At 37.5% G+C, this 26,936-nt stretch overlaps 1 protein-coding gene across 2 annotated transcripts in view; it reads left to right on the top strand.

The window, feature by feature from the left end:
- Nucleotides 1–26,660, top strand: part of LOC117407099 (dual specificity tyrosine-phosphorylation-regulated kinase 1A) — a 32,575-nt gene extending 5,915 nt beyond the window's left edge. Inside the window, exons 2-13 of one of the 2 annotated variants that reach the window (XM_059030869.1) lie at nt 6,551–6,651; nt 8,340–8,409; nt 13,903–14,099; nt 14,749–14,841; nt 15,601–15,789; nt 18,698–18,845; nt 19,219–19,505; nt 19,636–19,782; nt 20,390–20,530; nt 21,472–21,775; nt 23,580–23,704; nt 24,619–26,660. In XM_059030869.1, the coding sequence (XP_058886852.1) occupies nt 8,400–8,409; nt 13,903–14,099; nt 14,749–14,841; nt 15,601–15,789; nt 18,698–18,845; nt 19,219–19,505; nt 19,636–19,782; nt 20,390–20,530; nt 21,472–21,775; nt 23,580–23,704; nt 24,619–25,251 (2,274 nt within the window). In that variant the 5' untranslated portion in view covers nt 6,551–6,651; nt 8,340–8,399 and the 3' untranslated portion in view covers nt 25,252–26,660. The remainder of the gene's footprint in view (nt 1–6,550; nt 6,652–8,339; nt 8,410–13,902; nt 14,100–14,748; nt 14,842–15,600; nt 15,790–18,697; nt 18,846–19,218; nt 19,506–19,635; nt 19,783–20,389; nt 20,531–21,471; nt 21,776–23,579; nt 23,705–24,618) is intronic. The other variant, XM_059030870.1, reaches the window with a different exon arrangement.
- The last annotated feature ends 276 nt before the right edge of the window (nt 26,661–26,936 follow it).

Raw genomic sequence — 26,936 nt, 5'->3', positions numbered from 1 at the left:
CTAGTTCAGGGACATAATATATTCACTCAGAGAAGTTCCTACCAGTGCAGCTACTTTTTATAGCTACCTGTGGCACAGATTTAGTCTGGGGCCAGGAGCAAACCAGTAAGCTTTCATTTAAGGATAAATCAACCAGTGCAACAGTGATAAGAGTGTTACAAGGTACAATTCTGGCACAACTAAGGTCTTTAGATCACAGAGGACTTTCTTACAAGTAAAGTCTGCATGTGCAGGTTTGTACTTTTAAGGTATAATCAGTGTTTGTATAACCTCCAATAGCTAATCTGGTGATGTATTTCAGAATTATGTGCTGCTTTTAAAATGTGTATTTATTTTAATTTTGTACAAAGGCAGAGGTGATTCTGTTTGGTATTTTAAGCAGTGTACATTTTACTTTCACTAAGTGGTGTTGCGTGAAAGGGGTGTTGGATGGTTAGATCAGCGCACACTTCTGTGTTTCGTCACGACTCAGATTTTAGATGCAGTAGAAAGTCACGCTGCTCTGTTTACAGTCTTTCTCCCACAGTAGCGGAGGCAGTGAGGCGCTATTCGTGATCAAGCCCATCCCCGAGCTAACTACCAGCTGTTATCCCCAAGCTTTTCTCGGTATAGCAACTGTTAGATAGGAATTGGAGAAATTGTTAAGAGAACTGCATGGGAAACCAACCACTGCTTTCTGGCTATCACAGGAGAAATATTCAGCAAACAAAAGTGCCACAAGAAATAGCAAGAAAGTGTTTCTGTTTTTAATTTGCTGAGGGGAATTTGACCAGTATTGAAATCCCTTTAATGCTGTTAAATTTTTACCAAGGTTAAACAGTCAAGTATAAGTCAAAATGTGACATGAAAGCAGTTAAAGTATATGAGATCTTGAGTAAGCACTTGGAGTTCAGACTTGCTCTTGGATTTACCTTTGATCAGAAAGCTGACTTCACACCATTTAGCTCCTCTACGTAGTCTACAGTTGTTTATAGTATGTATATGTCTGTGTGTATATATGTTTGTTTTGTTTGTGGCAGATCACTCTGCGTTGTGTAAAATGCATTTTGAAGTGGGATTCAGAAGTTAGGACTTACCTGCACAGCTGTCACTCAGACTCCAGGTTTGTGCATTATTAAATCTGGTTTGAGGGATTTATTAATTTAATCCATTTTGTATTAATCTTGTGTCTATTCCTGGATTAATTTTATTTAAATTAGACATGAGCCTTCTACTGTAGGTCCCTATTTGAGGATTGTGCTGATAAGGCGGGTTGTAACATATAATTGACATCCAACTTGCATGCTCTCAGCACAGTTCACCTCCATCCTCTGTCAGGCAATGTTTTAATGCAGCTGTTCCAAAAGTTATCACATTAAGTGGCCTGAAACTTGAACAAATTACCTCGTGGTGGGCAAGTAGCAGAGTGCAAAGTATAAACCGATGCCCAATAATACAGAAATACTGGAAAGGGGTAAGGGGAGGTTTATAATGTAAAGACTGTAGCTAAATAAGAGAAATGGCATTGTATTTATTGTCTCTTGTTTTGCATTGGCTGCAGTTTGGCATGTATCATCCTATTTATGTTTATCCGTACTCACAATACAGTTTCAATAACTTACGTGGTGGTTCTTTTTTTCACTTGGTATAACTATATTGTAATTGCATTAGCACAAGAAAAATAAAAAGTTGCTCTTCATTCTACGATTAGTACTCTGTTGGCTGACATGATTCCCCCCTCCCTGCCAGTACTGGGCTGATTGCCTTGTTACTCTGCTGGTGGTCTCTATCAACAACACATACACTACTTTGAAATTGTTGGTTAAATGAATTAAAAAAAATGGCTTTCTGCCTTTTCTAACGTTTCTAAAAATATAGTTTAGTTCAGTACTAAGAAAATACACTCCTAGTGCTGCTGTCTTTATTGAATTTTTTTGACAATTCTAAGATTGAAACTGAAACCATTATTTTTTCTGGAATTTCAGACACCCAAGTTCAAAATAATGTATTGCAATATGTTTGACGATATAGTTATAAGTTCAAAAGTCCAACTTCCCAGGATCAACCTTGAGTGCACCGTACATTGCAGTAACCATATCACTTTGATCACCACCTGCTGGTGAAAGACATTATGACACAGTCTTTGGTGAAGCACTTTCTGGAGAACAGGGGTGTCTGTTTTTTAATAAAATCCTTGAGCGAAAAAAGTGTGAAATAATGCAAACACCATAGCACACACGAACACCTGAGTTGTTATACAATTCCTTTTTTCTACAACATAATACAATTGTATTTCTGTTTGTTTACATAATGCTAACTTGCCATGACGAGAGAAACTTGACAAAATATATCAACTGTCGGGCGAGATGCTGTTTTGATTAATTTTCTATCGGCCTCTTCTTTACTCTGGTGCTGTATTGCTTTGTGCATGAAAACTTCTGTGTTCAAAGTATCTGAGTTGCCTCTAGCAGGTGCGGATTAAAATAGTTTTTTGTTTTGTGCATCTTATGATTCACGTGAAACCAGTGTTTGCTCACAGAGTTCCAGAGATACATTTGTTTGGAATGGTTTCTGTCACATTTTTCATCACTGTTTCTTCACATGGGTGCAAATTGAGCCTGAAAAGCTAAGCATGGCACTGGATACGATTTAAGTGAGTGCCAGGCTTACACAGGCAATGCACACACATCAAGATGAACAAGTCCAATCCCATACTTGTGTAGTGCAGGTTTAGGATTTTGGAGAGTGGGCAAATGGGTAGATCTAGAAACCTGATTTGGGGGATATTTCAAGGATTCAATGACTACAGGTAGAGAAACCTTAGCATTGAATTAGATTTGGCGTTAAACTTTTGTTGATTTTCAAGAAAAGTTGTTTTATCTGCTGTTTACTAGACTATATGCATATGTATAGGGCATATTATTCAAGATTCAATTTACATTTAAAATAAAAAGAATTAAAGTGGCTAGAAAAATCTACTAACTACTTTGGACAACGGTTACCGTTTATATTTATAAAGCCCTATTTATAAAGGCAATTATGTTATTTAAAACAAAACAAACAAACAAAAAAAAAAAGTCGAACTGCAGAATAGTTTTGTTGGTTAAGGCATCTGACAGACCTAGCCCGGATGTTATTATATGACTAATCTCAAGATCAAAAGTTACCACAGATCCTTTGATTTTTAGGTCATAACTGGAGGGGGAGCACCTGCTGCAGTTACTGATCTGGAGAAGAATAATGTGTTCGCTGTCAGGGATAGAACATTCAGACTTAATTACAGGCCTTCCCTTTTGTAAATTATTCTTAACTAATTGGTAGTCCTCAAATACACGTTTTACACAGCATGTGGTCAGGGTGTGCCGATTCATCGATTTGCACGATATACCGTGATATTTTTCTTGATGATACGATTATCGATAGTGACCCCTGCATCGGTACACTGCAATTCAATTATTATTATTATTTTTTTTAAAGTTAAATATGAGACTGTTCAGAAAAACTTGATGTGCTGCAAACAGTGGTGTTCATGCATAGATTCTGTTTTTGTGTGTATTGAAAATCTGAGAATAAAATCTATTAGTAAACACTCTAGCAGCCACACCCCAACTTTTTAATGACTTGTGTGTGAAGGATGCTTTTGTCAAGCCCACCGGAAGCAAACCGGAGAGCTAAGTGTCTAAACTATGAGGCACGACTCAACCGGTGCTCAGGGAATACAACAAATCTCATTTTAAACAACACCATCAGACCGGCGGTACATTCATTTAGGATCATCTTCATCGTCATCACAGTAGAAGACAGCAACGTCAGATCTAAGCCAATGCAGGCATGATAACATACTACTCAGTATGTAACCTACACTTAAATATTAAGCTTTTCAAAACTGTCTTAAGCATCTGTGAGCGCTGAATACTACTGCTGGGGCAATACCTAATTTTTCACCATCGATATAGCGTTTTCCAAAAAAGCCGATGCATCAATTCATCGACGTTATGAAAAGGTAAAAAAAAAATATACAGCTGTAATGCATGTGGAGATGTGGGTTAATGTGCAACATTGCTAGTAAAAGTTTAAAAACTATTATACTGATTTGAATTACATCAGTTTGTGCATATTGTAACCAAAAAAACAACAAAAAAAAGATGTAATCATTTTTTTGGGAGGTGATTTGTTTAAATCCAGTTGGTTTAGCAACCAATCCAGACAACAACATAACTAGAGCCTCTTTCACATACAAATGCTGCCACTGAGCCATCTCAGATGTTTAAAAAATGATTTAAAATACCTATTCACACAGCACGAAATTGTGCGATCTATGCCGGTATAACCGTCATAACCCTTTCACACAGCCAAAGCGATCATGTGAGTACAACTTACAATACATCTTGCGTCACTACATTTACAACGATACCTGTAATTTGCTTTGCTCTGTCACTATTCAGATCATTTTTTAAAAAAAAATTTCAAAAAATTAAGCAACTTGTGGTACATGTTTATTTTTATCACTGTCATATTTTTGTAGGGTCCCATTTCATTAAATGGTCACGCAAATTAGTTGTGTTACCGGAGTATCCCAGACACTTTGCCATACAGTGCCCTTTTTTACATGCCAAGCAATACCAGCGTTCACAAAAAAGGGAGAAAAACAGGTGTGAGTAATCGCAACTGGAAGGGAGAAGCAGCACATAACTAATGCTCTGTGTGACAGCAGACGGCTGCAAACTGCCTCCATACGTCGTTTTCTTATACAAGTAATTGAGGTAGTATCTTTGTAAATCCATCTTTTATTTGATTCTTTATTTTTTTCCTCAAGTTGAGGGTGGTATTTAGGCTGCGTCTTAAATTCGAAGGAATACGGTACTCCAGCTACAGCACCCGAATTAATGTTTGGCAGTTCAGTGCTTCCTTATTGTTTGTATGTATCATACTCTTCGTGCATATGAACTACTTGTCTGTGTCATTTTAGACCTTTGCTTATATACCGATGTCCAGTTTTGTTGAAACTTGCTAAAGACCTCCTTTTAGCACACATTATAAAGCTGTCTGTGACAGTTTACATATATGTAAAGAAATGCAAATGACATTATGATGAAAGGTGGTGACAACATAAGTGTCAAGGAGCCGAGAAAAAGGCAGAGCACCCTTCTATTTTAAAGCTTCCATATCATATTTGAACCTTCATAGTGTTATACATGCATTATTTTTCAATTATAAAAAATCTTACCTGTAAATCTTCGTGCTGTGTTTTGCCATACTCTTATTTTCCCCTTTCACAGAGACCCGCCTCCTGCTGGGTTACCTGAGCGAATCCTTTGTGGATTTTCAGTTTAGGTTCCGGAAACAAAATTCCAGCCATCAAAGTGCTACTTAAAAATAAGCCTGACTTGTTTTCACTTCAAATACTGCCACCTGTCAGTGGAGGGAATTATTATTATTATTATTATTATTATTATTATTATTTATTTTCTGAAATTACTAAAACCGATGTCCTGTAAGTTCTTAATCATGTTTCTTAACTTTTTTTTCCAATTTCAAGTGTAGTTAATAATGCTGACAGTAGTAAGGTATTTCAAGTGATCTGGAACGACAGCAACGTCCAATACAACTTACAGGTTCTGTTATAACTTATATAGACCTGATACTGGCTCTAACTTAAGCCTCTTTCACCCTGGCAAGCTCTACCCGGGTCGGAACTTACCCTGGTCAGGACCCGGTGTCATGCCGGTCGGCTACGCGATTTCACACTGCTTTTTGATAAAGCAGGGTTGACCTGGGTGACAGATGCAAGTACACAATGTGCGTATCCAATGCCCTGGAAACAGCTTGTTAAGGACGCTTCCATCCAAACTTCTCTGGATTGAACCGTTGGCCCAAATGTTGATTAGAGCAAATGATTCTTCATCCATGCTACAATCTGGCTCATGGTGTGTCTCAAGCAACAAAACGATGGCTAAACAGAAATGTTTCTTGCGGAAGTGAAATCTTCACCTAGGCGTGGCTGTTTTATTTCGACTGTTTAAGAACGGCCGTCATGCATTTTGTCTCGCTCAACTCGGGTCAAAGCGTGTCGACCCACATCCTGAGGTGGGTCGCTGGGACCTGAGTCAACCCGGGTGCGACACAGGTACATGGTTTCGCACTACGTGGATTGTAGGAGGGTAGGAGTGCCAGTGTGAAAGGGGATTTAGTGAGAACACAGGTTAAACTGAACACATTTGTTTAAATCATGACAATTTGCATACCTGGAAACTAATGTGTGCTGTTGCGTAGAATAAAAAACATCACACATTTGTTTTTGTCTTATAAGATTTATGTATGGTCTAGATTTCAGATATAAATAATAATCACTTCAGTTTGCAAGATGACAAGTATTGGTAAATAAATACTAATATAGGCCTATGTCAATGGTGTACCTCAAATTATGAGCCACACATGTCAATGTAGAAATAAGGTAATATTGGATATTGCTTTCCATCAACTGTAAATATACTTAATTTGAGGTGAGACATAGAAATGTGGTTTCATTGTTTCTCATTGTTTTTGTTCATTTTTTTTTTTTTTCCCCCAGACCCTCCCAAATGATTCTGCTGGCTAATGACAAAATAAAACATCAAGCTGTGAGAGCAAAAGGGGCATTATCTCCTGAAAACCACTATCAAGTTGGCCTAGGTACAGTGGCAAACTTTTACAACTGCTCAATGCAAATTTGCTTATCCTCCTAGTAAGCAAAATACAGTGGTCGCCATAAAAGTTAACTCACTTTACAGGCAAAGATTGGAGTGTTCCAAACATTTGTATTCTTGATAAATCCATGCATGATGTTTTAAATTGGCCATCTGCATTACATACAAATTAGTACAGTCTGCACATGCCAATCTTGCCAAAGCTTTCCCTGACAGTGCCTGGATTGTTAGCTTTTTTGAGTTATTTTTGAAGCTCAGTTGAGCTGCGGCTGTTGAGAGGCAACATGTCCTGTATGACGTAATGGGTTTGCACATCCAGGCCCCGAGTTATGTATAATTACATTTATTTCTTGGCTTAGTTGCTCTGTCTCACTGTGATTGTTATGTGTGCTGTCTGCCAGTTCCTCTTCCTCATATATTGGCTTGGTCGCATTTTTAAATTGACTATTACTACCAGTTACTCCCCTATTTCATATTACTGGTTTCTATTTGTATTGTAAGGGTCTCGATTACACTTTAAATATTTGAAGTGAATGATAAATATTTTTAAACGTTTCTCTTTTCATGCAGTGTTTCTAAAAATAAATAAATAAATAAATAAATAATAATAACTGAAGCACTTCTTAAACTGAAGTACAGTCTGGCTAAGAAGCAAAGCCATACTACTATCATCACAAACCCATCGATGGGTCTAGCCAAGGTTATTTTTTTCTGTGACAGGCCCAACTTCAATGGGTTGTATTGTGCTCAGTCGTAGCTCAAATAACCTCTGTTAGGCCCATCGGTGGGTTTACCATAATAGAAGTATGTTTTGCTGTTTAGCATGATCTAATTTGACTGTATTTCAGTTTAAGAAGTAGTGTACATATTCAAGAGAATCACTTTATAATACTTATCAATCAGTTCAAACATTTTAAGCCCATCAAAATACAACTAGGGACTATCAAAATGAAAACGGGAGTAACTGGGTCAATTTGAGTGACACCAAACCAATGATCGAGGAAAAGTATCCAAGAAATAGTACAACTTTGAAAGCAGACAGCACAGGTAAGAATCACAGTGAGGCAGAGCAATAAATCAAGAAGTAAATGTCTTTATACTTAATTCGGGGCCTGTGTGCACAAATCCATCACTTTGTGCAGGACATGTTGCCTCTTCAATCGCCACAGGTCAACTTCCCACAACCCCCACCCAATCAAATTAAATTAAAGTTCCTTCAGTCATACAACCAATAGTACATGCAGATAAGCACTGGCATCTGACATTACGACATTCACTCATGTCTTGTGCTATTCGGCACAGCACGATGCAAAAAAAGTAAAAGAAAACTGTTGCACTGCAGTGGAGGTAAGCCTGAGCCTGCTGCACTAGATTGTAGCTGACTCCACAAAGATATATATTGAAACACTGGAGTATTGGAGCCTTTTTCTTTCCCAATAATTTTAAAAGAACATTAACCTAAAATTAGTTTATTTTCATATTTCTGATGACTAACAATAAGCAATGAGTTTATCAAAAAAGTGTTCTGTAACACTAAGTAGAAATTGGTTAGCACCCTTGGTTATCATTTCATTGAATTAATAAAATTACTTTTATAAACAGTGTACATTGAGAATTTAGAAAACTGGAACAGAATGGCTTCAATTTTATAATTATTTTTTCTCATCATTGTAGCGGGCTGTGGTTTGCTGCTGGACTCTCCTCCCAAGATGATATGAGACTTAACAGAAGACAATGCATACAGGTAACTAGTATCCTGGAGGATAAAGGCTTTAGAAATTGCATGCTGGGGCTCAATTTGTCAAATCCTTAGGGGTAGCTGATTCCAAGACATATGCAACATATTTTATTAATATCAAAGTCTATCAGAGTCTAATAATACAAGTTGCAACCCAGTCATTCCTCGTCATTTCTAGCATAAAATTGATGGAACAGGGTATCTTCATTAAAAGAGCATCTGAATATATTGGAGGATTCTTAAAAGGCTTATATAAGCTTTGATTCGTAAAGATATTTCCTCACTGACTTAGGGAAAAATGAGACCCAAAAAAAGGTTTACACAAGGAGCATTAGGCATGAATCTATCACTGCCAAGTGATGACCTCTTTTGCAAGAAAAGTCTGTGAAAGAGAATGCTCCCTCAGTAAACATTCCCAAACTTTATGCTGTCCAACGTGGCATGATATTGTAGCCCGTATGAATGGTGTCAGTTGTGACCCAATACAAACACAATAACCAAGCAGGAACAGAAAAAATGCAGCTTTGGATTGTGTATCCTCATTGAGTATGAAATGAGGTGCAGCTGTGTACTGCTGATTTGGGGGTTAAACCAGGTAATGCTTTTAGTTTCCTGGGTCTGTAACCTGTGTACTTCGGACATGTGTTTTTCTGTCTAGAAATGTCACACTCAGTCAACTTGCTTAGAACTATAAATATCCTTTGTGAAGGGTAGACTGAATTGAATTGCTTTCAAGAACACATTTGTGCCTGGGGCTTCTTTTAATGCTGTGAAAACCGCGAATAAATGCAAGGAGAGGTAAAGGGTTTGATCAAGTTCTTTTTACTTAAGAGACTGATATGTTTTCTGAGGCAACTCCCGGAATGAGAGAATACCATGGTGATTATCACAAATACCATAAAGCATAACCTCAGAATAATATTGTAGAACACTATGTTGAAGCTTTTATTGAAAACTATAGCAATAGCTTATGTTGTTTTGTTTGCCCAGGCCCTTGTCACCCGTATAATGATCTATGTCATTTTGGTCTAAAGCCATGCATTATGTATTCTAGGGTTGGCATGATGACTCATTAATTACTTATTGCATGGAAGCTGTAATAAATTAAAATAATATCTGTTAAAAGTTGCAATACCTAAGTCAGTTAACTGGAAAATAAACAGGCTTCACTTTAGAAATGTTATCTGTTTGAAGTAAAGAAAATGCTGCAGTCCCGTTGATACAAAATAGGCTAGAACATAGATAACCAGGCAACCATTTTTTATTCTGATGTGACTGTGCTCTTCTATACACAGATGACTGGAAAATCAAATCCCCTGTCTGGCATTTAGATCAAATGACAGTTAATTTATATTCATAGTAATACAGAAACTGAAAGATAAAACTGGTTATATGTGAATTAAAAAAAAAAAAAAAAAAGTTTTAAAAGATGAATCCAAATACCTATTCTCATACGTGAGTATCACTATATTGACAGTTATCACAATAATTTCTCTTACAATTCTTGTTCCAATATCATCTCAAACATCCACGTATTCTCTACTGGTATAGATGTTACAGCAGAAGTGTGGTATGCTTAACATACATTGATAGGGAAGATGATTCTCGTTCTTTCCATACCAGCTGTGTAAAAATATCCAGTACAAAACCCTCCATTGGCACAATCCAAGACACTGATGGGTGAGCCAAAAGTGTACTGTACATTCAGAGCTCTTGCAGTTAGGCATGCTAAGAATGAACATCAGAAAGTTATCACCTTGCCTGCATGTGGAGTGGCAGTTGGGTTGTTTGGCATTCATTTTGCAAGATCTTATTCATAAATTGCACTTCCTAACATACAGGGATGGCAGAAAGTCATGAGGAATACATCCACACATGCCATGACTCATCTAGCTGATCTACAGTAGAGTGCTGAATTTTGGTACTTCTGCTTGTCGTTTGAGGTCAATGTTTGGTATTAGTTGTCAGTTAGCTCCTGAATTATGAGTTTTATATTTGATACACCATGTGATACACCCCCTATGAGCAATATGTATTTATTGTTATTGTGTTTGACATTGCTTCAGCACTCTACGTTGGCTAGATAAGCCACAGCATGTGTAGATACACCCTAAGTGACGTTTTGCCATTTCCGTGTGATAAAAAGATTATTTCAGAGACATATAGTCAAACTGTTTTAAAGAAAATGTATCTATTAATGTGTTCTATTAATAAATATCTAATGTTTTATAATACAAAAATAAAATGTCTTAGGACCATTTTCAAGAAACTATTTAGGCCTACTTTAATAACATGACAGAAACCTATTACGCTAAAATATTATTCCAATAAACTGTTATTCCTTGTTAATATTGTGCAAAACCTTTAACATTTGCTTTATCAATGCTCCTGTAAACTAAATTAAGACTGTCAGAAATGGTATTCTGGTTTATTGCAAAACAAATTTTAAAAATACTGATTGAGCCATGTTTGATTTCCATGCAGATGATTATACTAAATGTTTAGCAAAAAGAAATCTAGCAAACCTTTGAATCTCAGAAATAAGACCCTACCCCCATTTGTACATTGCAAAATGGGCAACATAGATTATATTGTTACTAATACATGCAACAATGGTTTCAAAACAACAACAAAAACTTTGAAAAAGCAGAGTACACTAAATGCTTGAATTGAGTATAAAGAAGAAAAATACCTTTATGAATCGGTTTAACCTGTTAGAAAGGTATGCAATCTTAAATATTAAACTTTCAGAGTTGGAAAATATAGGGCAAAAGCCTCCTGAACTACAAATGTCACTTTTTGTGGGTGGAAAGGGGTTAAACCAGAATCTGTATTAAACTGCTAATTTGTTGGAGAGAGTAAAGTGTTTAGAGCAGCTTGGAAATGTAACAAAGTGCAGTTTCATTTCTTGTTTATTACTTGTTTTCCTATTGGACAATAGATGGTTGCTCTGCCCTGGCAACACAAGTTGGTTATTTGCATACAAGCCTGTGATAGGCTTATGCTTTCACAGACTCTACCAATCAGGCAATATCTTCCTAGTGGTAGGCTATGCTAATTATGTTCTGTTGCTGGGGTTCTGAAGGGTGGTTACTGTGCGTTTCTGCTGCATTGTGTTGCCTGGTGAGAGACATTGATAAATGAGTACTTAATGATCTGCAGAATTCCCACTCTGCAGACAGGCTGAGATTTCAAAATAGAAGATTCAAGTTCTGGGTTGTATGCTTGTTTTACCATTAAGGAGTTGCTGTGGGAGCTTAATAGTTGTAACATTTGTTGCTTGTGGTGTTATTCCTTAGATTCTTACTTAACCCCTAAAGGACCAATGGCAAATTTACTCTCAAATACACAGAAGTCGTTACATTTTGATATCTCAATGCTGTTATAAAGTTGATTTTGGAGGGTCTTACAAGCTTAAACTCTTTTCGGCAGTGTGAGACGGATTTGTTTTTAAATGTTGAATTCTGAGGACCGATCAGTCCAATGTGTTGGAGTTGAGTAGCAGGGTATTTTAAAAAGGGTCAGATTACCTAGATTAGTATAGAGAATAGTTTATGGGATATTTCAATATTTAAACAATCATTTACATAATCTGCGTTTTGTTCAAACATATAACCCATGCGCTTCAATCAAGTAATTGATTGATTGATTGATATGTCCCACCCTTGCATTCATGAAGGAATTTGTAATAGTCACCACTCCAATAATCAGAATCCATATAGCTAATTTTAGAGCAGTGGATTACCAAGAGGTTTTTGAAGTGTGGTGTGTGTTTTTTTTTTTGTTTTTTTTTTATAAATCCTTTTTTTCTGGGAAGGATGATCTAAAGGAACATTAGTAGGATAACCCAATGCAGCAGTAGGTCACATATTTGCATTTCAGCTGCTAGCCTTGCAGATGAACTCTAGCGAATGATGCAGCAATTTTCAAATCCTGATTCTGCTCAGTTGGGTTCATTTTCTCTGCGTCATGAGAGCAGAGTATTAACTTCTGGGGAGAAGGAGATGTAGCCACTGCGCTGAAGCACTTGCTGAGTCAGAAGCAGGTTCAAACAGCTGGAGAAAAAATAAGGAAAAACTAGTGGAGATGGAGATGTCTCGAGTTGTACTGCGAGATGCATCATCTAATTTGCAGGGATGTACTGGTGGCAGCAAGAGGCATTCACAAATATGCTCACAAAGCACAGACAAGTTAAGAAGACATGTTCATTGCCATAGAACTGCTGTTTTCAAATACGTCAAATGGTCACCTAGACTCTTTGTAGTGTGCTTCCAGTTTTGGTTTTGTTCAGATGTTTACCAGGATTTTTTCATAGTCAAAAAAGTTAAGTTGAATCATCCAGACCATTTTTGTTTGCTTGGTTTTGAAACTTTTATGCAGTGTATGTAGTGTGTTATAATGTCATGGGGCCATAACAATCAGCCATGTATTTTCATATGTTGGTGTAGTTTAGTTCTTACTCCTTGCAGATGTTAATCATGTGGTCATTTGTTGTTGCAATTTTATGTGGAGGATTCTTTCTCTCCCGACCAGAGTGATTGCCCAATCCAAACTTGTAAGATTAAAGTTCAGTTTTCCCTTTTTACATTTTGAATTATGCTTATTACATTTTTACACTGCAGATTCATACAACTGCGGTTTGTCCTCTGTATTGGATAACGGTGATACTCCTCTGTCTAAGCACATGGCTAATTTGAATACAATTAACATGAACCAAAACATTTAAGTTGATGAAATTATTACATGTAATGAACTCTTTAATATACGTACTGTAGCAATTATATATTTATTTTTACTATTATACACAAACTAGAATGTGTGTTTATTAAATGTATATTCAATAATAAAGTGCTTTATTGACTTGTCAGGAATGGGCAGCATTCTTATGTAACCTAAGACCTAATGAAGACTTGTCTAAAGTACCAGGGCTGTTTTTCACACAGCATGGTGATCATTTTAATCCGTGTCACATGTTTGTCATCACTATATTTCCAGTCATCTAGTGGTAGTAACATAATTTTGATGTTGGGTGTGTCAGGCCTAATAAGGCTTGGTTACAGAAGGAGATCCTCAAGCACATGTTTTCCCTAGCAACTAATCAGATGGCCAGAAAAGTGCACTACTTATAGGCTAGGGTGAAAACTAAGACTGTCTTTGTGTGTGTGTCCTTTTTCTTATTAGCCAGACATGGTTCCCATGTCAACAGAATTGTGTAACACAGCAGGTGGAGGAGACACCTAGACATGACGGGGTAAAAATTAACTACATTATTTGAACAGTCACAGATAGAGTTGAATTACAGTAAATTGTTATTTTTCCCTGTTTTGTATATTAAATGACAGTGACCAAAACCAGAAGATGAATGCTTGGTTATGATTATAAATGTGCTTATCTGCTTGTGATCCCATCTCTCTGACTGGAAATTAATTGTGGCCCAGCAGACAACATCAAAGGAAAAAAAAGCAAGCAACTTGATTTGTATTTCTTTATTTTCTTCAGGAGGAGAGACTTCAGCATGCAAACCTTCATCTGTTCGGCTTGCACCCTCATTTTCTTTCCACGCTGCTGGCGCTCAGATGGCAGCACAGATGCCTCATTCGCACCAGCAGTACAGTGACCGTCACCAGCAGGGTACGGACCAGTCAATCACTGCGTCATCGTACAGTGACCAGGTTCAGCAGCCTGTTGCCAACCAGGTATGGAAAGTGACACATAAAGCTGCTTCTTTAATTCTTTAGTAGTGCCCTATTTGTAAATCCAAAAATCACGTACAGGGTAAAATGCTACTAAGAGAAATCATTAGAAAGTCATCTAGCAGTTGTGATTTAATTTTGTAACCCAGTTAAAGGAACTGAATCTGTGTTTTCTAGGAACTTCATGGTAAAATCACACACAGCCTGATCCTGTACTTTTACAACAGATTATCATGGCCAAAATGCATGGTGCTTACTGAATGAAAATAAAAACTATAGCTGAATGAATTCTGTGAAAATAAATTGTCCTCTGGTTCTTGGAATTCCAGCCTGCTTATTTATATGTATTTTATTGATTGCTACGCCTAAGCTGTTATATATAAATGAGGCAATCTTATCCCACTGGATTGTCCTTTGTCAAAGTAGACTTCTGAACTATGTTTCTTTTTAGATTTCTGTCCTGGATTACAAATTATTTATTTGGTTTGATTTCTGTGAATATTCAGTGTGAGGCTAAAGTCACAAGACAGAAAATACAAACAAGACTGAAGCAGTTGTCCTGTGACCTTTTGATTACATACCAAATCCAAGTTCAGTGTTTAGGCTTTTTCTATGTCTGTTTAAGGTGATTGTTGATGTTGTCATGTTACAGAGACGGATGCCCCAAACCTTTCGTGATCCTGTTGCTGCTCCCCTGAGGAAACTCTCTATTGACCTGATCAAAACATATAAACACATAAATGAGGTATGTAAACATTGTATTGTTATTAATGCATTTCCTCCTTAGGATTTGTATTCCTGGTATAAATCTAATGAGATGTCATCGTTTTTATATTCCCACTGAGCACACTGCAGCCCAATCCCGATGTGTGTTTTCTATGGTGTTAGTATTCAGTTGGTATGTGAACTTTTGCCTGAGTGGGCATTTAATGAATTTTACTGCTGCTTTATTCATCTTTTACTTTGAAAGGGTCACTAAGCTGAGACCTGCAATAGCGTAGGATTTTATTTAAGAGTACAAAACACATTAAGTCTCTCGTTTATTTTTACTAGGAATTATTTTACTGTTATAGGGACTGTTGGAGGCTATCCATCAGTGCTTCATTACTTTACAGTAATTGAAATACAGGGTCATCTTTTTAGTTTTTATTGCCAGAAGACCCTTGTTTAGGAGGGGTTTGGAAGGTGGGGGCATGCAGCTAATAAATATTATAATTTCACTTTATTAAGTTTGATGTTTTATATTGGCTTAACAGTGATCCTATGTTAAGTTGTTATTTTATTCCAGCTAGGTGAAGCGTCATAGCTTTTCACCCACCGATTTCTTAATTGTGGCACTCCCAGAAAATATCCTTTACATTTCTCTTCTAGGCTGGTGTCGCTACTGGCTCCACATATAAGTGATGCATTTCCCATCTACTGAAGTGGATTGTTGAATAATGTTACACTGTTCGAGCCAGAGAGAACTGTAGTAACTTAATCTTAATTTTACTGCTATGTTTAGGTATACTATGCAAAAAAGAAAAGGAGACACCAACAAGGCCAGGGCGACGACTCAAGTCACAAGAAGGAACGGAAGGTTTACAATGATGGGTACGATGACGACAATTATGATTACATAGTGAAAAATGGAGAGAAATGGATGGATCGCTATGAAATCGACTCCTTAATAGGCAAAGGGTCATTTGGACAGGTAAGAAACTGGAATTTCTGTTAATACAAGGTTGCGATACACAGACATTCATAAATGCATACAGTGAGCTAATAAATGTTAAAATGTTATACATATGTATAAAATATTCTTTAGAGTAGCAGTCATCTGTATGAAAAGATTTGGAAAATTTACATAAAGCTAGCCACGATTTAAATAGAACTTGAAAGAGAAACAGATTTTTTTATTATTATATAAAAGGCTGACGAAGTTCTGGTTTATTTTTTTCATACTGCTTTCCAAGATAATCTTGGCATATAACTACAAGAAATAGATGTCTACAATTATTTCAGCAATTGTTTTGCAAAACTCCAAAAATGATCATTCAAGTATTCATACCCTGACAAAAAAGGAAATTAATAGCTAGATGAGGCACCTCTTTTAAACGATTAGGATATTTGTCAATGAGCTTTTGGTATGATTCTTTAGTGTGTTTTTTTTTTTTGACCATTCTTCAACGCAAAATTGTTCCAGTTCATTCAAATTCTGTGGATTTCTCTTGTGCACAGCCTTCTTCAACTTATACCTAAGATTCTCAGTCGGATAGGGATAGGGACTTTGACTAGGCCATTCCAGAACTTTGATTTTATTGTTCTTTAACCATTCTGAAGTAGATTTTGATGTGTGCTTTGGATGCTTGTTATGTTGGAACGTGCAGTTGCGCTTTATACCAAGTTTTGTAGCAGAGGGTTTCAGATGCTTGGCCAATGTCTTTTGGTGTGTTATGGCAGCGGTTTTCAAACTGGGGGGTTGTATCCTGGGGGGGGGGTTCAAGGTTTTTTTTTTATTTAATTTGTTTGTATTTTTTTAATTACAACGCACATCTTAACCTAGGCTATACCATATAACGGGCGGGTACTTTTTATTTGGGCTTTATTGGCTATTTTGATTCGATCACCAATAATACTTCCACCGATCAGAGGGTTGCATACAGTACTTGTCAGACTGGTATACTGAACAGATTAAAGAAGTGCTGAACAAGAGAAATAATGTGTCAGATATCAAAGTGGTCATGACAGTGGCAGTGATGAAGCCAATTTGCTTGAAAATATTAAAAGTAGACCGAACATTTCCATCATTGGATTTAAAAAATGTGGAATTGGTGGTGCGATCAGAAACCCAGAGGCAGTGTAAACTGCCTGCAAGTAGGACTGTTCTTTTTTACGTTAAGCATTTTTGTGTTCTTTTTTTAGAAGGGTTTAATTAAGTAACAGCCAAAATTGTTTGTCAGACTTGTTGAAAGTCTGTAACAAAATAGTTGTTTGTTATTGTCGATACGTTGTAGATACGACTATTAATGCAGGCATCGTGCAGGTATTGCAAAGTCCAGAAACAAAACAAAACATTAATGTTTTGCACCGTATAAAACTGAGCTGATTTTGCCAGTGCTGACTAGTGTATTAACCAGTTTGAAATGATTTTGAAGCAAATAAAACCATTTTCGTTTGCCCTACAATTACTGCATGGTAGTACTGTGATCGTTCCACTGTGTTATGTTGTGAACCATAGTTTTAAAACTGACTCACAGCAAATGCTTATCATAAAAGTTTACTGGTTATTAAAATTAAGGGCCATATAAGAACGAAAATACTGTAGCTGATTAGAAGGCCTTCTTTGTTGTTCTCTAAGTTGCTGCAGTTACATTGTAGATTGACTTAGTGTCAATGAGAGTTTTAGCAGACATATTTAATTAAGTAAACATTTATTTAAATGTTTTTGGAATTAAAAGTATAAATGTAAAACTGTGGCCATTTAACTTATTAACTTAAAACCAATCTTTATACCAAATAGCTCGATTTGTTTCATCACTCCACAAAACCTTTAACCAGAATCCATCATTCAAATGCCGTTTTGCAAACTTGAAGCTATTGTTCTTGTGACATTTTCCTAAGAGTGGCTTTTTCCTTGGCATGCGACCATTGAGACCTTCACCATGCATTACTTGACCTGTGGTTGAAATGGAAACCCCAGTCCCACTTGCAGCCAGTTCACTTTGAATATCTTTGGCAGTCAATCTCGGATTGTTATTAACCTTCCTCACAATTTTTCTACTTGTTCTTGGTGAAAGAACCTTCTTTCTTCCAGACCGAGGGAGCGTTGTGACAGTACCATGAGTCTTGTATTTCTTGATAATAGAAACAATAGTTGAAATTGGGATACTCAAATGCTTAGAAATCTTCTTGTATCCTTCTTCAGCTTTATGACAATAAGTATTTTTTGCCTAAGGTCTTCAGATAGCTCTCTACTTTCCCATATTGACTTATCGGTAATAACAGCAATCAGCCTACATCTAACCCTTTTGTACTATCTAAGAACGTTCACCTACAATCCAGCATTTTCTAGATTTTTCTAGGTTCTGCATTATCATATTGAAATTTCTATCACCTTGTAGACAGTACTAGCATAGCTAGACATCTATTTCTTTAACTTTTTTTCCTTATCCAAAAAAGCAAAACTTTTGCTACAAAAGGTTTTTCAAAAAATTCTTTGTTTAAGAAATTTTCTAGAAATTATTCATTTCTATTGAGGTATGTAAACTTTTGACTACAACTGTGGAAAACATGATTTGTTCACTGATTTTTATTTTTTATTTTTATATCTATCTACAGTATATCTATCTATCTTTCTTTTATATCTGAAATTTGGTACAGTTTGTATTGGGGTAAAGTGTTTGAATCTGATGGTGTATGGAGAGCATTCATGGGTTATGTTATTCCAGAAACAGATCTTGTCTGCAAAGTAACACAGCTATAGCTATAGACATTGACAGGTGGCAGCTGCACTTCTAGTCCCAACTCCTGCAGGTGGCACTAGACTTGGATCCACTAAGAAAAAGAGACTGTATTTCTCTGTGTTCTATAATGTTATGTACTGTTTTCCTTGTTGGCAGGTTGTAAAGGCATATGACCGTGTTGAGCAGGAGTGGGTGGCAATTAAGATCATCAAGAACAAGAAGGCTTTCCTGAATCAAGCCCAGATTGAAGTGCGGCTTCTTGAGCTCATGAACAAACATGACACTGAGATGAAGTACTATATAGGTAAGAATGAGCTTCCTTCTCTCTCTCTCTCGCTCTCGCTCTCGCTCTCTCTCTCTCTCTCTCTCTCTCTCTCTCTCTCTCTCTCTCTCCTGTGTGCAGTATTTTTTAAATTGTTGCATTTCATTATTTTGTACTGATAAAAAAAAGGATCCTATGTGTTTTTAATGTCTTGGCATCTAAGTGGATGCCATGAAGTAATAATAATAGTAATAATAATTTAATTCTACTTTTTTTTGAGAATGTTTATCTGACACTTTAACCAGAACAGCGTACACATAGAAAGTTGTGATTTGAGAAACTTACCACAAACTAAATGTACAGTATTATAATTCACCCATAGCTCATATGTGATATTTGTTCTCTTTGTCTTTAGTTCATCTTAAGCGTCACTTTATGTTCCGGAACCACCTCTGCCTAGTTTTTGAAATGCTTTCATACAACCTCTACGACTTGCTGCGCAACACAAATTTCCGTGGTGTGTCTCTGAACTTGACCCGCAAGTTCGCTCAGCAGATGTGCACAGCATTGCTGTTCCTCGCCACCCCAGAGCTCAGCATTATCCACTGTGACTTAAAACCCGAGAACATCCTCCTGTGTAACCCGAAGCGAAGCGCCATCAAAATCGTTGACTTTGGCAGCTCCTGTCAATTGGGACAAAGGGTGGGTTTTATCTGTTTTTTTTTTTTTTTTAAATAGAATCTTTTAGATTTGGTTTCTTTCACTGTTCATCTGCTGATGCTTTGTGCCAGCCTATAATGTATTTGATTTATTTTTTAAAACTGTTTTTCAGATATACCAATACATTCAGAGTCGTTTTTACCGGTCACCGGAGGTGCTACTGGGAATGCCTTATGACCTTGCTATTGACATGTGGTCTCTCGGCTGTATTCTAGTGGAGATGCATACTGGAGAGCCACTCTTCAGTGGGGCAAATGAGGTGGGCAAATATGTTGTCCTGTCTAGGTTAGCAAATGTATGTTTGTCATCTTGTCAAGCTAGACACATTTTTCTTAATTTAGTTTGAAAATATTGAGTACATAGTTTCATTGGACTCGTGCACCATAAAAACCTTGCTTGAGAACAATGGGGGGGAAAAAGTAAATACAGTTGATTTGATACAATTCGTATAAATTTAATTGCTCGAATGTTGCTAGAGCTGTTAGTTCAAATAGAGTATTCTGTCATACTGAACTGTGATCGATGAAGTACTGGTATTTTCAAATAAAGGGGAAAATGTTGTGCTGATACAGCAGATGGTGCTATAGGAAGCTTAAGGTACATGGGTGGGTTTTGCATAACTGTTAATTTGCATTAACTGCATTCTGTTTCTTTTTTTTTTTTTTTTTCCAAGATTTGTGCAGTGGAATTTTGTGTTTAATTATGTGCAAATGAAATTGTGTATGTATTAGAAATGTATCAGCATGAAAAACAAACCTCATCCAGATTATATATACTACACACAAACTGGGTACACTCCTTTAGATCTATTTGAATGTATTTCTTTAATTCTTTAAAAATGCTTATCTTTTTTTTCTGTTTTTTAGGTGGATCAGATGAACAAAATTGTAGAAGTTCTAGGTGTCCCACCTAATCACATACTGGACCAAGCACCAAAAGCAAGAAAGTTCTTTGAGAAGTTGTCTGATGCCACATGGGGTGTAAAAAAGACCAAAGATGGAAAGAGGGTGAGTTTGCTTGGTCTTTCCATGGGTGATTTTACTAATAATAAATACAATGCTAACCCGTTATAACGCGACCAATTATAGTGTGGAATCGGTTATAACACGGTAAGGTTGTGGCTGCCATTTCCCCCATAATGCAATTTGACTCTCAAACGTTGGGTTTTATTGTTGTTGTACATTACCGTATTTAAACCCATTTAAGTTGAAACTGGGACAATAATACTTGTAAAGCTCCCGTCCTTGCTCAAATTTTTTTCTCAACTGGTCTATGGACCCTGTGTGTGTGTGTGTGTGTGTGTGTGTGTGTGTGTGTGTAAGCAGGGAAGCGGTAAGCTTACCGTAGCTCAGATTGAGTGACGTCCGGGTAGGTGGGGACATGAAAGCCCATATCAGCACGGACAGAGCTGACAACCGAGTCAGACGATCTGCTGTGTGAATGTGCAACAATGTGTGTTTGTTGTTTTTGGTGTGACCCAGGCTGATCGAAGCCAGGAATAATCGTCCCAATAAACCGTGGATTTAAGTACCTGCAAATTGTGTGTCTCCTTCCTTCATTTTCCACGGTACGCTACAATATTAATTTGTTCATTGTAAATCATTTCGGTAACAAAAATGCCAATATTCGTTATAAGGCGAAACACAAATAACACGGCCTCCAATTATAGAACCCGACAGCTGTGTTATAACGGGGAAGAACTGTACATGGTTTTAACTGTTGTATTTTTAAAAAGAAAGAGGATTTTGATTTTGTTGACATTGTTTGGAACCTGTAAAATACTTGGGCCTACACCATTTAAAATAATAATTAAAAAAATATTTGTTACATTTAAATAGTAGTTGTAACCTGCTACAAATAACGTGTACGGTTACTGAAGCTATTGTGATAACCTGCTTTAGTGTTTGAATGGGTTTTTAGTTGTGTGCCTCTCTGTTTCCACATGCAGTATAAGCCCCAAGGTTCCCGTAAACTCCACACTATCCTTGGTGTTGAAGCTGGAGGCCCTGGAGGCCGGCGCGCTGGGGAATCTGGACACGCTGTGGCCGACTACTTAAAGTTTAAGGACCTAATTTTGAGAATGCTAGATTATGATCCCAAGACCCGGATTCAACCCTACTATGCCCTGCAGCACAGCTTCTTCAAGAAAACTGCAGACGAAGGAACGAACACAAGCAACAGTGTATCAACGAGTCCTGCCCTGGAGCAGTCGCAGTCTTCAGGAACCACCTCGAGCACGTCTTCAAGCTCAGGTACGTTTTCATAGATTTACTGGAGGGATTGCACACGTACAGAAATCAAACTATTCATTTGACACAGCAACATAGTGTTTTTAGTTACATTTTAGATAAAGTATTATTTATGTAGTTAATTTCTCATTACACTTGAATGTAATGCTGTGTGTGTGTGTGTGTGTAATGCAGAGAATTGTTGGAGTCTGGAACCAACTCCCCAGTAATGTTGTTGAAGCTGACACCCTGGGATCCTTCAAGAAGCTGCTTTTATGAGATTCTCGGCACAATAAGCTACTAACAACCAAACGAGCAAGATGGGCCGAATTGGCCTCCTCTCGTTTGTAAACTTTCTTATGTTGTGTCTCTCTCTCTCTCTCTCTCTCTCTCTCTCTCTCTCTCTCTCTCTCTCTCTCTCTCAAAATAAATATATGTGTGTGTGTATATATATATGTGTGTGTGTGTGTGTGTGTATATATATATATATATATATATGTGTGTGTGTATATATGTGTGTGTATATATAAAGGAATGGGTCAGTGTTGTTGATTACACGAAAATATGAAACTATTCGAATAGCTTATAGACTTATATTAGCAACTAGTATAAGCAAACGTGTCTTTTTTTTTTTTAAATGCTACCGTTTGACAAGTGTTCAAAGTCAGTGTTAATCCCTGCGCATTCATGTGAATGGCATATTAAACGTAAGGACCCTAATTAATCATGCAATGCTTGTAACAGCAAGGTTTTCTGTTTGAAATTTTTGCCAAATTTGTTGCCATGTTTTCAGCTGATGTTAACAGATCCCCAGCTTGAGTTCCCTGTAATGACGGCACACATCCGCTGTTGTAGGCAGTTGTGTAGCAGCTTCCGGTAGTAAGGCTAACTTTAAAATTGTGAACAAATGGATATAGCAAGTGCTGAAAAGGAAGCCAAACTTTGGCAACGTTGAAATTTACAAAGCTAATTTATCTTTCTGAAGAATATAAAGACATACTAAATGCTAAGCAGATCAACGCAATGACTTTTTAACTCTGTGGATTGCAGTACAATGTAAAACATCTACTGTTGACTTTCTGTGAAATAGATGGAATAACGTCAATATTTGCACTGACCATTAAAAGTACAACCAGGTATGTTCGTTATTTTGAATTATTTACAGGTTATTGAATAAACCAAGTAACTTGAACAAAGAAATCTCGTCTTGGACATTGTTTGTACACTTCGTGAACCCTGGCCGGCTCCTCCGAAGAGTGAACTTTAGCGGCTTACACTTTTTATGCTGTCTGCTGTAGTACACATACGTATTTGCCTTTTATTCTTTATTTCGGGTATTCGAATACAGAAAAAGGCTGGCACCTATGTATTCAAATAGGAAACTATTCAAAATTCCCATCCCTAATAAACATAATTAAAATGTATAGCTAAACTTAAAACTGTCATTAATTTCTGATACAAAGAAATTTCATATAGCTGTATCACATAGATATCACAGTATACTATTTAATAGCATAACAAGTTTAAAAAATACAGACCCTGCACGCACATTTTCATTTCAGTTTGAAAGTCCCAACAGGTAAGAAGCAGAAACATTTATTTGGTATAAGAGGACGTACTTTATTTTTCAACTGCAGTGCAATAAATGTGGTGTATTGGGAGATGGGTGTAGCTATTTTCATCCTGTTTTCTCTACTTTTATATCCAGACTACTCAAGGAAAACACTCCTCCTTATAAGTTCCTGACACATCAATTTTTGATCCTTGAAATTCTTAATTGACAGACATCCAATTTTAAGTATTTTCTGCTATGATTTACTTTTTGAAGGAGGCTCCACTGGAACGAGTAACAGTGGAAGAGCAAGGTCAGACCCAACCCATCCACATCGGCATAGTGGGGGGCAGTTTACTGCTGCTGTCCAGGCCATGGACTGTGAGGCCCATTGCCTGCAGGTAAGAGTTTGTTAGGAGTCATTCTCATTCAGAATTCATTGATTACTGTCACTGTTAGGTTCAGAACCTTTATACACTGGCTGTACGTGTAAGAATTGTGTGCAGCAGTCAAGGGAAATCAGAAAGATTTCAGTGACCGGCTCAACCCTCAGCACACAGACTGCAATGACCAATGTGTTAAGACTCCTGTATGTTCCTGGAATGGCAGCGTTTACTGAAAATAACCACCTGTGCATAACTCTGGCTACAAGCGAGTTGTGACTCCTCCATAGACGTGTGCAGTGTATTGTGACAGGCAGCAGGCTTGCTACATTTACTTAAATCGCAGAAACATTTAAGACTGGACAAGACACACCTGTTTTCAATTGAGCAATTGGGAACTAATTGTTACCCACGATTTAAGGCCATTCTGTAACTTTTTTTTGGCCAGTCGCTGTATTTAATTATTTAAAAACAGGGTTTTGCTATCTTTTTTCTGCCAATTGTTACTAGTTTTCTTTTACACATTTTTTAAAATGTATGTATTACTATGACCTATATGACTCGGGGCTTCCCAAACCAGGTCATCGGGACCCCTGTGTCTTCTGGTTTTCATTTCAACTGAACTGTCAATTAAAGTAAACCCTTAATTGAGCTAATCATTTGCTCAATTTGACCTTTTTTTAATTGTTCTCAGCTCATAAAAAGTTGCAGATTTCAAGTTAACTATAACATTTCAAAAGTAACTTGCAATCTGCAACTTTAAGAGCTGAGAACAATTAAAATGGTCCAAATTAAGCAAATTGTTAGTTCAATTTAGTTAAGCAGTTGGAATGAAAACCAGAAGATACTGGGGTCCTGAGGACTGGGTTTGAGAAGCCCTGATATGGCTATTTATTTAATTGTAATTAAAATGTATTTAATTTGAACTACAGGTGCGACAGCCATACCCTCCTCCTGTAGTGTGGACTGGTGGAGACGTTCCTCAGCAGGTCACCGTGGAAACCCACCCAGTCCAGGAGACCACCTTCCACGTAGCTCCACAGCAGCCAAACGCATTACATCAACCCCACAGCAGTAACAGCAGTGCCCATCACCACCACCATCATCACCACCATCACCATCATGGACAGCAGGCCGCAGGCAACCGGAACAGACCCAGGATTTATAACTCACCAACAAACAGCGCGTCCACCCAGGATTCAATGGAGGTGGTCCACAGTCACCACTCCCTGACCTCCCTGTCTTCCTCCGCCTCAGCCTCCTCTTCCTCCACATCTTCCTCCTCTACTGGTAACCAAGGCAACCAGGCTTATCAGAACCGCCCAGTTGCTGCCAATGCCTTGGACTTTGGCCAAAACAGCACAGTGGACATGAATTTGGCCGTCTTTTCAAATCCCCGCCAAGAGACTGGCATAACTGGACATGCAACGTACCAGATCGCGGCAAACACAGGCACAGCTCACTACATGGCAGAGGGACATCTGGCCATGCGGCAAGGAATTGACCGGGAGGAATCTCCTATGGCAGGAGTATGTGTCCAGCAGAGTTCTGTGGCTAGTTCATGACTAAAATGAGAATGGGTTTGTTTTTTCTGTGTGTATTTAAGGTGGTGTTTTTCAAAAAAGAAGTGCATAGAGATCAAAAGCTGCTTAAATCAGTTGTGAGATTATCACTGAACCGCTACCACAGTGCAGAGCCGATCTTTTGTTTGTTTGTTTGTTTGGCTGTTTAAGTTGTTAAACAAAATAGCTGAAGGACTGCAAAGTTTAAGTAAGTAGAGCAAGAGCCATGCCCGACCCTTTCACATACTAGTTTGCAGGTGTTGCATTGCCATGGGTTCTGACCTATTTGTACAGTGACCCTTTGTATAATTAACAAGGATTCAATGCGGAAACTAGTTTTGTGCTGGTGGTCATTTGCAAGCAAATAGAGCTGCACATGAATAATTCAAACACTTAAACCGTTAAATTGGGCATAATATTAGAATTGCTCTTTTATTATTTTTTATTTTAGTTACTTTTATTCTTTTTTTTCCCTGTATGTTGTGCAGTTCCCCCCCAAAAAAACAGCTGTACACTAAACATGTAGTACTGCGAGAAACAGGCACTTGCAGTGACGGAACATCTTGCCTCGCGTCACTTGTGTTTTGCTCATAGAGGTGCAGATGGGCATGTTTTGGAAGGCACAAGCAGGCATGTCACGTGGCAGTCGTTGGAATTATCCTTGTGTGCTCACTTGGAGGCGGTGTTAAATGCAGCGGTTGCAGTATACATCAGTCCCTAGATCCAGGGACCCAGTTCCGCTAATGCTAGGACTTCACAGGTCAAAATCAATGAGATGCACTGAGAAGCAATCACCAGGTCCGTTTTGGCCGAACCTAGGGATGTCTGGGTGCCAGCGGTCTTTGAGAGAACCCTTTGGCCTTTGAATTTGGACTCTGAATGGAAGAAGCTGGACATTGTCATTTAAATGAAATAGCTTTTCTGTATTTTTTAACTCTAGACAGCCCTTAATTCTTTAAAAAAAAATAATAAAAAAAAGAATTGGTAATTTTGAGGCCTTTCTTTTAACTAAAGTTTAAGACTTGTGTGACCCTGTGACTGCAGGGTGATCTTGTACGTCCACACGCGTGTCCTAAAGTTGACTTCCTAATATAAGTGAAGGTTGCAGAAGTAGTGGTATGAGGTTGATGGAGAAAGCTACGACTGTGTCCCTTTCCTGCTTTTTACTTGCTTTTTATTTCTTTGCTTTGTTTTTTGGTTCTTCAGCATGTGGTTCCTCCACCATAACTTCTGCACATTTGTTACAAAGTACATACTCTTCTGTTCATTGTGAACATTAAAAAAAAAAAAAAAAAAATGCAGAATTTTGTGACTGCTTTTTTTTTTTTGCCTCACAATTATGCTGTGAATTTTACAAGAATTTATTTCTCCTTTTTGATAATTTATTGTACCAAAGCTGTTTTTTTTAATAGCACATAAGATGTCTGTAACCAATAATGTAGCAGTTCTGCACTTTGACACAAGGTGTATCTACTAGGCCTTTTTTAAATGTCAGTAAACAAATGGCTATATCTATTGCTTTAGCAAAACTGGAACTGTTGTTGAACTCAGTACATTCACTGTTAGCTGTATCCTGGATGGAAATGTTTAAAAAAACAAAAAAACAAAAAAAATGGTTTGTCGTAAGACTATCCTGTTCACCTTCTTTCCTTATTTTTTCTTTCTTACTCGAGGGGACAGTAATTGCA

Source organism: Acipenser ruthenus, chromosome 9 (assembly GCF_902713425.1).
Source record: "Acipenser ruthenus chromosome 9, fAciRut3.2 maternal haplotype, whole genome shotgun sequence".
NCBI classification, from domain to species: Eukaryota; Metazoa; Chordata; class Actinopteri; order Acipenseriformes; family Acipenseridae; genus Acipenser; species Acipenser ruthenus.
Note: the sequence above shows the minus strand (reverse complement) of the source record. Positions and strands in the feature narration are given on the sequence as shown.